Source organism: Anguilla anguilla, chromosome 5 (genome assembly GCF_013347855.1).
Source record: "Anguilla anguilla isolate fAngAng1 chromosome 5, fAngAng1.pri, whole genome shotgun sequence".
Classification (NCBI taxonomy): domain Eukaryota; kingdom Metazoa; phylum Chordata; class Actinopteri; order Anguilliformes; family Anguillidae; genus Anguilla; species Anguilla anguilla.
This window is the reverse complement of record NC_049205.1, coordinates 62975035-62987942: the sequence shown is the minus strand read 5'-3', so window position 1 is coordinate 62987942 and position 12908 is coordinate 62975035. Positions and strand designations below refer to the sequence as shown.

General features: G+C 47.9%; 1 protein-coding gene across 7 annotated transcripts in view; it reads left to right on the top strand.

Annotated features, from left to right (window-relative positions):
* LOC118227762 (sodium/potassium/calcium exchanger 2-like) overlaps window positions 1-5975 on the top strand; it is a 59845-nt gene extending 53870 nt beyond the window's left edge. For all 7 annotated transcript variants that reach the window (XM_035418617.1, XM_035418619.1, XM_035418616.1 and 4 more), the window contains 4 exons: window positions 1854-1988; window positions 3970-4059; window positions 4856-5022; window positions 5665-5975. In XM_035418617.1, coding sequence (XP_035274508.1) covers window positions 1854-1988; window positions 3970-4059; window positions 4856-5022; window positions 5665-5914 — 642 coding nt within the window. In that variant the 3' untranslated portion in view covers window positions 5915-5975. The remainder of the gene's footprint in view (window positions 1-1853; window positions 1989-3969; window positions 4060-4855; window positions 5023-5664) is intronic.
* Window positions 5976-12908: the final 6933 nt, after the last annotated feature.

Sequence of the window (12908 nt, the reverse complement as noted above, 5' to 3'; positions counted from 1 at the left end):
AGAGAGGGAGAGGTGAGTCCCCCTCTGCTCTGGGGGAACGGCCGGGGCTAGCGTGCGCTCATTAGCGTCTCCCGCGAGTGTCAGAGCCGGGAAAAGGCCATGTCCGTCACGCCTGGGAGTCTCCGTGGGTCCGTCCGTCAGCCCGTCCTTCAGGAGTTAACCTTTCCTTACCGCCGGGGTGAGGACGGCTGACATTTCTCCCATGATAACTCTTTAACGACCTTCTGCGGCTTTAAACTGGGGGGGGTGGAGTGGGGGGGGGGGAGGGGCGTCTGCGGACCTGCAAAGATGCGGTGGTGGAGATGCGGGCGTCGCCCCGGCAGCGGTCCAGAGGAGCGAGGTTCTGGCGGTTGCCTGGATACCAGCGTCCCTCGACGACGCGGTTACCGGCGTCCTCTTTTCCCCTTTCTCTCCTGGGTGGGAGGGCGGGGGGGCGGGGGGGAAGAGGCGGAGGCCTGGCTTTACCTCAGCCTTTCTCTCGGCTGCTGGCTAAGCTTACCTCTCGGCTCAGAGCGGAGATGGAGAGGTCTGCCAGAAGGGGGCGCCGGTCCGATCTGAGAGGAGAGGAGAGGTCGGGGAGAGAGAGCGTCCGCTGACGCACGGGTCAGTCCTTACCTGTCCGTGTCCTGACCGATCTGATCCTAGATCAGCACTCCTACTCCGAGACGTGTTATTAATGCAGGGCTAAATGACTCTGGTGTATTGACTGCCAGAGAGGCAGCCCAGTCTATTTTCCAGCGCACGGCTAGTCGGGTGAAACGCGGGACTATTTATGGACTGGTGTCAGGTGTTCTGTCCCCCCCCCCCCCTTCCTGTTGCTGTGGCAACCGATGCCATCTAATTTGAGGGTGGAGGAATCTCAGTCTGGCTCTTTAATTGTGTTCCTGCACCCTGGTAAGGTATGCAAAGGCATTGCTCCCGCGTTCGTACCTGTAAGCCGTGCTCGCCGTGTCCCGCGGACAGAGGTGCACTCTGGGATTGCACGAACCACGTGAGGCCACAGATTCTCCATTTGCTGAGCTGACATTCAGCCATAGATTATATCGACCCACCAGACGCTCACCTGTGTGGACTGCATTGAAAGTTCTGCCACCAGACGCTCAGCTTGTATAGACTGCATTGAAAGTTCTGCCACCAGACGCTCAGCTTGTATAGACTGCATTGAAAGTTCTGCCACCAGACGCTCAGCTTGTATGGGCTACATTGAAAGTTCTGCCACCAGACGCTCAGCTTGTCTAGACTGCATTGAAAGTTCTGTCTCCCCATCGTTAAAGCCAAAGCATTCCTATATGATGCATCTTCATTAAGGGGCCATAACCAAATACATTACTATGGGCAATGGAAGCTCTGCATTGCAGTATACCAGCAGAAACCCTCCGATATTTCACGGCCAGAAGCAGCGAGGACGTAAGGAAGGCGAGAGCAGAGTGTCAGGTGGTTCTGTGTAGTGTGTGAGTCAGCTGACCTTAGCGTGTTTTGTGACAGAGCTAATCGTGTTCATGACAAAGCGCGTCCAGACAACATCTAAAGCCGTCACACAGCACGCTGGCTGTCTCCCGGTTCTCCGCTGACATCCATGATATGCGTTTCCAGTCTTCCCATCTTTTTTTTCCTCCGGATTAATTTTGCCTCAGTTTAGCAGATCTCATTTGATTTTCAGAATGATGACAGGATGACTAATTTTTTGGGTTGGGATTGGTGTGAGGGGAAAACTCACATTTAAAATGTGCTGTCAAGACACGCCAGGAAATGACTGTGTGTGTTTGGGTCTGTGCGTGTGTGCGTGTGCGTGTGCGTGTGTGTGTGTGTGTGTCTGGGTCTGTGTGTATGTGTGTGTGTGTGTACGTCTACAGAGTGAGGAGGACGAGGATGAAGACCAGCCCCTCAGCTTGGCCTGGCCAGAGACGCCTCGTAAGCGCATCACCTACCTTCTGATCCTGCCCATTGTGTTCCCCCTGTGGCTCACCCTGCCGGACGTCCGGAAAGAAGTGAGTGCACCGATCTTTCACAGACTTACGCTTTCACAGACTGGCCTTTTCACAGACACTATTCTATCACAGACTCCCACATTCACAGACTCCCTCTTTCACAGACTGAACCTTTCACAGACTGCCTCTTACAGACACTGTTACTTTCACAGACTTCTTCTGTCACAGACTCCCTCCTTCACAGAATTTCCTTTCACAGACACACTCTTTCACAGACTGGTCTTTTCACAGTTTCTATCTTTCACAGAATGTATTTTTCACAGACGGGCCTTTTCACAGACTCCTTCTTTCACAGACTGCCCTTTTCACAGACGGGCCTTTTCACAGACTCCTTCTTTCACAGACTGGTCTTTCACAGACTTGCCTTTCACAGAATGACCTTCTTACAGACTGGCCTTTTCACAGATTCCCTCTTTCACAGACTGGCCTTTTCACAGACTCCTTCTTTCACAGACTGGCCTTTTCACAGACTTCCCTTTTCACAGACTGGGCCTTTCACAGACTTCCTCTTTCACAGACTGCTGCTTTCACAGACTGCTTAACATTAATCATTTGTGGCAGGCCCTCACTGCTATGGTGCAGTAATTCAGTATTGTTCCACCATGTGGATGTCTCCAGCAGGTCCTATTGTCTGAATGGAAGTGACATTTCACTTATTAAACAAAGCTGGCCGAACCAGAAATTAATATTTGTTCAACAGGGAGCGTGAGATTGCAGAGTCTGTTAAGCCAATGAATAATTCTCCATACAAATGTCAACAGGAATCCTTCTATTTGCTAGCTGGCACTGCATAATTATAAACTTTAAGTCATAATTCATGAAACAGAGCACAGGTCTATGCAGTAGGTCTCCAAATCACCAACTGAACACGGATCCAGGGCTCATAATTAATTTGTCTCGGGTCATTAAATTTGCTTTATATTACCTTTACATTTGTTTAGCAATTAGCTTTTCCACAGTGAGTTACAAAGCAAAGGAGCAAACATGCCTCCATGTGAATTATAGGTGCGATGCTGATATAGACTAGATATAGATAACTACAGACAGTGCTAATGTAGCCAGGAACCAGGACACACTTGCCGTACATACATAAAATAACATTAGTGATAGTACTACTAGTAGCATAGTAATTAACAGTATTTAGGGAGTAATGTCATGAATAGACAGGGTTAGCAACAGTCCTTGATCAAGAGACAGCGTATCTGTGAAATAGCTGAAGCGCTAATGTCAGTGGGTGTCAGATGCGCAGTAGAGTTCACAGAAGCAGTTGAACTAGAAAGAGCTTTCGTGGGCATTTACCCATAATGCCGTGCACTCGAGAGAAGTGGGGATTTGTATTGAACGTTCGCATTTGACGAGCACAACGCAGAGACAGCTGCAGATTCTCGTGGCAGCTGTGTGCTACGCCACTTAGCATGAATCGCTTTAAAAATATTCAGCAGTATAAATGGCTTGCGTGTAAAAAAAAAACAAAAAAAAAACGTAAGCTGTTTAAGACACTCTGGAGAAGAACATCTGTTAGGTGCCTGAAATGTAAATATAGATGTGAGGCGCTCTTCTTAGTGGAGGGATATGTTTTAAAAGCCTTCATTTAATTGGCAAAATCTTGTTGGAAAAGTTTCAAATCAAGAGACGTCCAGAAGAAAGGTTGTTTTTACAGAGTGGGTAGTAATTTCCCTGCTCTTGATAGTCCATGAACATGAGGGTACTGTGTTTTCGACTCAAAACTTTTCTGACATGGATTTGTAAGCTTATAGAGGGCTTTTCGATGTACACACCAGCTCTAAGAAGATAATTCCCTCCTGTCTGGAACTCAGACTGAAATGGCCAATCAGAACTCACTAACAAACCCATCACGCTGGTTAGTTTTTGTGTAAAGGTTACTGTTAATGTTAGCTTTTTTTTTTTTTTTAACCTTGCAGTTTCAGTAAGAGTCCTTGGGGTGGTGGGGGGCGGGATTCTTCTGCTATTGTTTTTCCAGAAATCCAGAAGGTTCTTCCCCGTCACTTTCCTCGGCGCCATCTCCTGGATCGCGGCGTTTTCTTACCTCATGGTGTGGTGGGCGCATCAGGTAACCGTTCTTCCGAAACCCCCAGAGGTTAGAGAGGTTTCCCACAATGCCGAGGGTCGTGTAGAAGGCTCTGGATGTTTGAGAGGTTTCCCCACAATGCCGAGGGTCGTGTAGAAGGCTCTGGAGGTTTGCGAGGTTTCCCACAATGCCGAGGGTCGTGTAGAAGGCTCTGGAGGTTTGAGAGGTTTCCCCACAATGCCGAGGGTCATGTAGAAGGCTCTGGAGGTTTGAGAGGTTTCCCACAATGCCGAGGGTCGTGTAGAAGCGTTGAATGCTTTAAGGAGAGAACGGGCATTCGGTTCAGGGGCAAGGATCTGCTGTATTAATGTGGCTGTCCCTGGTGTTCTGTCAAAGAGAAGTCCCTTCGGAATGTGTAGCATTGCATAAGCATAAGAGAGCAAGGGCCTCTGGTCACCCACAGAGATTTCGATTAGCACCACATCGACTGCGGTCCTGTCCAATGCACGTGTCCGTGAAAGTCATCTTAGTTTAAGACGAGAGCCTTTGGCCCTCTGATTGTGACTGTATAACTGCCTGTCGGTTGTTAAATGCCACGCTGCATCACTTAACCAATCATGCCTGGCCCGGGCATAAAGCGTCCAATGAACTCGAGCCAAACGAAACGAAATAACTAAACAAAATCAGCCAGGTGAAAGGAAAGGAACGGTTGCACCGTGCTACGGTGCGTTGTTTTTTGTGTTTTTTTTTAAAACTCTGTTTTCTAGAAATAAATTAAAAGAAACTCTCTTAACCCCCCACTACCCCCCCCCCCCCCCCCACCCCCACCCCTCGACAGGTAGGAGAAACCATTGGGATTTCGGAAGAGATCATGGGACTGACCATATTAGCAGCCGGGACCTCCATCCCAGACCTGATCACCAGCGTCATCGTGGCCCGGAAGGGGCTGGGGGACATGGCCGTGTCCAGTTCCGTGGGGTCCAACATCTTTGACATCACAGTAGGGTACGTGTGACACCTCCACCCTCTCCCCCCCAAAAGGAATGGAGTAAACCAGCGGAGGATGGGCTCCCCCTCATGGGCCTAGTTCCTCTCGAGATCTCTTCTGATCGGGGAGTTCTTTCTCGCCACTGTTTGAGGGTTTTTCTCCCCACTGGGAGTTTTTTTAACCTCATGTGCTTGCTGTTTGGGGGTTCAGGTCAGATTTTTTGCTCTTTCTCTGTAAAGTATCTTTGTGATGGTTCTCTATAAAAAAAAGCACTACACTATACAATACTATTGAATTGAATATACTGCCAGTGCATTGTAAATGAGAAAAATATAATGATATTTTGTATCGGTTCATTTGAAAAAAAAATGCATTTTGAAATATATGAACGCAGGAATAATTTGTTTGCCCACGTCCATGGTTTAATGGTCCAATTGCTAAGAGAACTACGTTCAGTAAAATATTAGAGTATCACAGGAGGATCATCATAATGTTCCTGTAATTGTCTCATGGGTCTGTGTAAACTGTGTGTGAGAAACAGGGCCTAACAAACCAACATTTGCATACAAAATATTTATGTGTTCTCTCTCTACATTTTCCAGAACTTTCGGTAAACGTGATCTCACCGAATCCTATTTCTGTCCCCGTTCCCCTCTCAGCTTGCCGTTTCCGTGGTTACTCTACTCCCTCACGCACGAGCTGAAGCCGGTGACGGTGAGCAGCAACGGCCTGTTCTGCGCCATCGTGCTGCTCTTCCTCATGCTCATCTTCGTCATCATCTCCATCGCCTCCTGCAAGTGGCGGATGAGCAAGCTGCTGGGGCTGATCATGTTCCTGCTCTACTTCATCTTCCTGGTCATCTCCGTAATGCTGGAGGACAAGGTCCTGGTGTGTCCCGTCTCCATCTGAGGCATCCGCCCCTCCTCCGCGGTCCGGACACCCTCGCACGGGACGGGGAGACGGGGTGGGGTGGGGCGGGGTGGAGGGAGGGAGGATGGGGGCAGGAGGCTTGGCTTTTAGGGGAGAAGAGAATCAGGAGGTCAGGCCTGGTTTGGTTTGGACCCCAAGGCGCCAAGACGGATGTCAGGACTTTGGGGTCTGATGGGGAATCTGGGCCTTTTTGATGGGGGGGGGGGGGGGGGGGGTTGGATTTGGGGGGTTGACAGTGAATCACGGCCTTTTTGATGGGGGGGATTTAGGGGGCTGATGGGGAATCAGAGCCTTTTTGATGGGGGGGGGGGGTGCGGATTTGGGGGTTGATGGTGAATCAGGGCCTTTTTGATGGGGGGGGGGATTTCGGGGGCTGATGGGGAATCAGGGCCTTTTTGATGGTGGGGGGGATTTAGGGGGCTGATGGTGAATCAGGGCCTTTTTGATGGGGGGGGGGATTTCGGGGGTTGATGGGGAATCAGGGCCTTTTTGATGGATGGCCACATTAAGCTTGGCCTATTGTTTGTTTTTTTGGCTGTTGTTTTTATTTTTATTTTTTCACCTGGCTGACTGATGGGCTGTGTGGTATTAGCACTTGTACAGACTGAGCTCAAGGGCTCTGGCCCCTCCCCCCCATCCAGGAGCCTTGAGGTCGTGCGAGGAGAGAAAGAGAGAGAGAGAGAGAGACAGTCTAAAGCTGCCCTTCGAGACCTCAGGTGCACTCTGTAAGGATCTGACGCCTGGATCCAGCCGAATGAGCTTTCAGGGACAAGCCCCGGCGTAGCTTTCCAAGACAACCGGCATCGTGATGATTTCACCACACGGCCTTTACCCCCCCCGCGCGAACCGGACCTGCCCGCACCAATGTGCACCCGAGCAGGAGGATTCTGGGTAGGAACGATGTCGGTCCCGTACAGACTCATCGCCGTGGCGGGAGACAGAGCAGGACTTTTAGCACTTTTGACGCGCGGCCCTGGACGCTCGGCTGTAAGCGGATTACTTGGCGCTCAGCCGGCCGTCCGTTTGGAACGACCGGCGGGCGACTCTGGCAAGATGGAACCTGGAAACTTGACCCTTCTGTCGGGGGCGACGCTAGACGGTGGATAAACAGATTATCAAAGCTGCTCTGGGGATCACCAAGGAATTATGGGTATGGTAGGGTGACGCCTGACGTAACGGGTGATGCCTTCGTTTACTCTGCGCTTGATGACGGTCCGAAGTTAGCTTCCCTCGCTGCTTACTGGAAGCAACTAGGTGTTTTTTCATTTTCCACTGCTTCCACGACGGTGGCTAAGATTAGTCGTATCCGTGATAGTTTTATTGCTGTCCGTCTCACCTCTCCTGATAGACTGCTCACACATTCAGGCTGTACAGAGCGTTCAGTGTTGTCTATATTTAAGCGGGGGGATGTGAACAATGATAGAGATGAGCCTGTATAAACAGAGAGATAGCGCTAGGATTTTGTTACCACGGGTACAACAAAATATGTGTAGCTTCCATTTGTATTATGCTGTGTTTCAGAGGCAACAAGCACACGCAGAATCACACGTTCCTGATAAATATTTCAGCGCGTCAGAGCAGCAGAACAACGCCTGCCATTTGAAACAATGTTACTGATCAAATCAATCGCTGTCATTATCAAGCTATTTTTGTATACATTTCAGGGTCAGTAATAATAATAATAATAATAGTAATAAGGGGATGTGTTGTATGTCCCTTTTGTCTGTGACTATGAATGGACGGGTTACAGGCAAACACATCAACATTTCTCAGCCTAGCTATGCCTCTCATTTTCCCATTACAAATAGACTCCTGGGTATGTCAGGTACACATGTAGAAAACCCCATTTATATTGATGTGTGTGTGTCTGTTTTCAAATGAAAGATGCTATTGTTGTCCATATGTGCATATACAAACACCTGCACATGTTGATGTCAGAATAAATAAGCATATACTTGATAAAAGAAGCATACTGATAACTAGGAATAGTATTTTCATGGCTGTTGTGCATTGCTGGTTTTGCAATATGTCTTCTATATATTTTATATTGGGGTGCAAATAGGATCTCCCCCCCCCCCACTGGGTGCAAATGTCTTTCCCATAATCCTCAATCCCCTCCTTAGCCACCAGGAATGTAGATTCCAGAGCACCATTAGCAACAGTAGGACCTGTATGGTCATTGGCTAACAGTCCACCAATCAGTGCTGTCGTCTGGGCACTCTGTACTCTTGTCACTCTGAATACGTGCACGTTGAGCCATTCTTTTAGGGTACAGTATGGCCATCTAGGGTTCAACCTTCTCTGGGGGGGATAAGAAAAACAGACAACAGAGAGCAATTAGCATCTTCTGCCCGCTCCAATCAGAAGCTGTACCCCAAAAGGATGTGAGTATACATGTAAGTGCACCTGTGTCCCAGAACCTTTGTGCACACAGAAACTGTAAATTACTCTTATAAGTATATAACTTTCTATGTGTATTACAGTTGAGAAACAAAATGGATGTGTTGGGCTTGGTCATTCCCAAGAAAAGCAGGGCGTGAACACCGTGCTTAATTTGCGTTTATTTAAATGACTTATTTTGCTTTTGTAAATAGAAATATATAAATGAGATATTTAAAAATTGGAAATGTAAAGAAATGAAACCTGTTGAATGTACCAACACAAACATCCTCCTTTCTCCATGTTTCTGCTCTTGCTTTGATTATTTATTTTTTGTTTTTAACAGAAGGAAAAAAGGCATCTAGAAAGCTGTATTATGAACACAAAACAGTCCCTCACACTGCTACCTGCCTTGGATGAAAAATATAAGAGAAACCTTTAATATTCTATATTAATATTCTATATACGTACGCACTTTAATACTGAAGGCCTGAACTGAATTCAGTGGAAATTATAATACCTCATTATCGTTCCAGCAACGGAGACACATCCTCTAAGCTTTTATTTATTTATTTATTTATTTATTTATTTATTTAGTGCATTTTACGTTTCCTTGCTGCCAGAAATCAGTGTACTGCCCTAAGGTTGGTAAACCGTTACTACCTTCGTCAGTGCAGTATGTTATCACACTGGTTCTAAAGTTTGGAAAACCGTTAATACCCCTCTTCAGCACATCACATTATCATGCTGGCACTGAGGCATGTTATGCCCCTTATGCCCCTTTAAAAATGTTTTGTTAGAAGACTGACGCTTTTTCAGTCTTGTTTGTACTGTGCAATGGGGAAGGGGTGGGGGGGGGGGTTGTCAAGTTGTCATGGCGATGGGTGCAGGGTGGGGCAGTCACATGGGCGCCTCTGCAACCTCCCCCTTCCTTTGTGGTACTTTCGAACCTTTGTGCCACCCTAGTCGTGGACCAGGGGTGGGGGGAGGGGTAGGTAGCGATCGCAAACTGGGGGTTAGGTGTAGTTTACGATTGCAGACTGCGCAGGTAAGTGGGTGGGGTTTGGGGGGGGGGCGTTTAGGGGAAGATAGCGATCGCTTATCGGGGTTGGGTGTAGTTTGCGATTGCAGACCGGGGGGGTGGGGGGTGGGATGAGCGCCCATCAACGCCACACGGCGTTCTGCCCCCCCCCCCCCCCCATATGGATGGCGGCCAAGGAAGCCACCTATACCGCCAGTCCTGTCCGCCGCCCCGGCGCCCCGCCAGGCAGCGAACACGGCCCGTGATCACGCACACGCGTGTGCACTTTAAATCATACGCTCGTTTTTTTTTATCAGGGAGCCGCAAATGGGTTCTGAATTCCGGCGTGTGATTATGAGGCGACGGCCTCGTGTGCAGGGGGGGGGTGGACGGGGGTGGGGGTTAGGGTTAGGGTTAGTGGAGTCTGAGAGAGGAGCGCCGCCCTCATCGTCGCTTATTTACGCTTAAACACGGGCAGGCGAGCTCGCCCGCAGAGCCGCGGTTTAGCGGAAGGTCCATTGTGAAAACCATTTTAAACTACAACTTATTCTAAAGAGGCAAAAATAAGTATATTGGTGGACTTTGTTACTACATTTATTATTCTTGCTCTGTCACAGTTTCCTCTCTTTCTTTCTTTCTCTCTCTCTCTCTCTCTCTGTGTGTTCACGTAAGATTTATTTTCAACCGTACGAATATACACACTCAACTGAACAATATAATCTCTTGTATACTTGAATCTAAATAAATGGTATTTCTTTATGTAAAAAAAAAACTAACGAAGTATGTAACACAATATGGAAATAAAGTTATTAAGATGTTATGCAAATTTGTTGGTTTCAATTGTATAAAAAAAGTTAGCAGTGGGAACATTTGCCAAGAAGCTGAAAAGGTAAGTCCAGGAAAACCATGCCAGCTTTAAAAAGAGGGTCTCACCTGTCAATCACGCCATTGCTCCTCCTCATTTTTCTCTGTTATCCTCAAAACAGGGAGGGATTTGAGGCCACGCCCACTCTACTTTCTGCACCAATCGCAGACCATCCTCAGTTGCCCCACTTTCCTGTCAATAAAGCACATCACAAAGTCCTGACATGAGCTATTGATTTATATAAATAAACTTTTGATTCTGCTGGATTTCTGAATCTGTACAGCTGTTTATCCAGACCTCTGATAAAGTGTATTTAGCTCTGAGTACATTAGATCACTCTTGGACTGACATAGTCAAATAAATGCTGACAATTTGCCTATGCATTACTGGCATTTATCAAACACACTTATCCAGAGTGACTTACACAGCTTGTGCATTTCTTACATAGTTATACATGGATATATACTGAAGCTGCAGGTTAACAGCAGTGCCTTGATACAAAATGCCCGATAACGCACTAATATAGAAGTCAGTCTGGATGAGAGACTGTGCTAAATGAGAGGTTATGAATGTACGTAATGCGCAAGCTAACTTCCTTCAGATGTGTCAGATCGATGAATAAGGCCTTTGTGCTTCATTACACGGTCTGACTTGTCAAAAAAACAAAACAAAACAAACAAAAAAAACAAATAACAAAAATACATCCAATGTCGCATTGCTCTTGGGACAGACATTTACGACAGGATGAATTTGTCACATGACCAGTGACCCCCCCTCCCCGACCCCTCGACCCCTCGACCCCCCGACCCCCCAGGTAAAGGACACAACCGGAGTGCTAACATCGCTAGCGGGCGGAAGCCCTCGTCTCCGGGGGGCCGAGACAGCCGACAGTCCCCGGGGCGAGAAGCAGAGGCTCCTCGCGGCGGTGCCAGCCCGTGTGGCGCAGGTGGAGGTGTGACGCGCGCCAGCAGGGGTAAAAATAAAAGCCCTCAGCACTGTTCTCACGCCACGCTCTCCCCCCACAGGACTCTTATTTTGACAGTCTGAACTCCCGGTGCGGTGGTCACGAATAGAGCATGTTATTACTGTATATATGTAACAGCAGCGGTGTTTATTGCAGATCTATACGCGGCGTGGCAGGTGTGTGAGAGCAGGAGCTGGGCCTACATTCTAATCTTATATACAATTAGCACCCCCCCCCCCCATCCCCCTTAATTTCTTTAAAAACACAAGTGTGGGTTTTTTTTTAATAAATCATGTGAAGAATTATTCAGTGCAATGGCGTCTTTTTAAAATAATTTTGCCACAAGTTTTGGAGGGTCTAAACAGCCCCACGTCTCTCAAATGTGCCCCCACAATGCATTGCTCTTCAATACCTTCTGCAAGGAGGAGTACTACAGGCCCAGATTATAGCACTTGATATACATTCGTAAATAAAGCATGTGCCATCTGGTACAGATTCTGGGAGTGTTGTGTCAGGTTGATTGAGTGGCATAACATACTCTGACACTCTATATCAGTTTGTATGCATATACTGTAAGTGTTTATGAATGTGCTTAATTAAGGCATAATGTAAGGCTTATGAAGACTCTGCAGTATGACACTTCATGGAAAGTCTACACTATATTTATACTTTCTTCAGCTACTTTTTAAATCCAATATATTACTTTTGTTTTTCCAAAAATGTCCAATTACGTGCCTTTCAACGCACAGCACTGACGCGAAGGCAATGTTAGACGTGTGTGATTAACAGAAATGGGTCAGTACAAACATGCAGGCATTCGCTTCACTGAAATAACATTGAAGTAAGTATATAGGGAAGGAACGCTGCGTGCGATCCAATTCATTCCCTTCACAATGAAACGCCGCGTGCTGATTGGTCGGCCGAATCACCCGCTGCTCCTTGTTATCCCAGTGTGGAGCGCGGTCGTCACCAGCAGGTTTGTTTTTGTGCGGTCAGACCTGACACAGGTAAGTGCAGCTGCTAACAATATGGGGGGGGGGGGGGGGGGGCTTAAAGGATGGATCATTTTGCTCATGGGGGGGCTGGGGGGGGGGGGTTAAAGGATGGATTGTTTTGCTCACGGGGGGGCTGGGGGGGTTAAATGATGGATTGTTTTGCTCCTAGGGGGTGGGAGGTGGAGGTTAAATGATGGATCATTCTGCTCACAGGAGGGGGGGGGGTGGATGGGAGTCGGGGGGGGGGGGGGTTAATGGATGGATCATTCTGCTCAGAGAAGCGTCTATTTTGGATCAGCGTCGCATGCCTCTGATGTGACGTCAGACACGGAGAGTCTTCTATTTTAAGCTTTCCATTCTCCTGCAAAAAGTTTGCAAGCAGAACTCGTGATATGCCGGTGCACCCTGGAGACTCGGGCACCAGAATCATTTGAGAGGTGGGCGGGCCAAACGCAGAGAGACGCAAATGTTTTTCTGGTTTTTTTTTTTTTTTTTTTGGGCAAAAATAAATAATACCTGGAACTGTCAGGACTCCTGACAAATTGTCACGGCAGGTGGGGAGAACGAGAGGAACTATCGACTGTGGGCGATCAAGAAGGCACAATTTGTCAGTGGGAAAAAAAAAATGTGTTTGTTGAACATCTGTTGAAAGTGGGGGGTTTGAAGTGTTCAGTCACGAGGCGAGAGCATGAGTCCGGGGGGGGGGGAGACACCCCAGGAGTCAGAAGAGCTCTCTCTCACCCCCCACC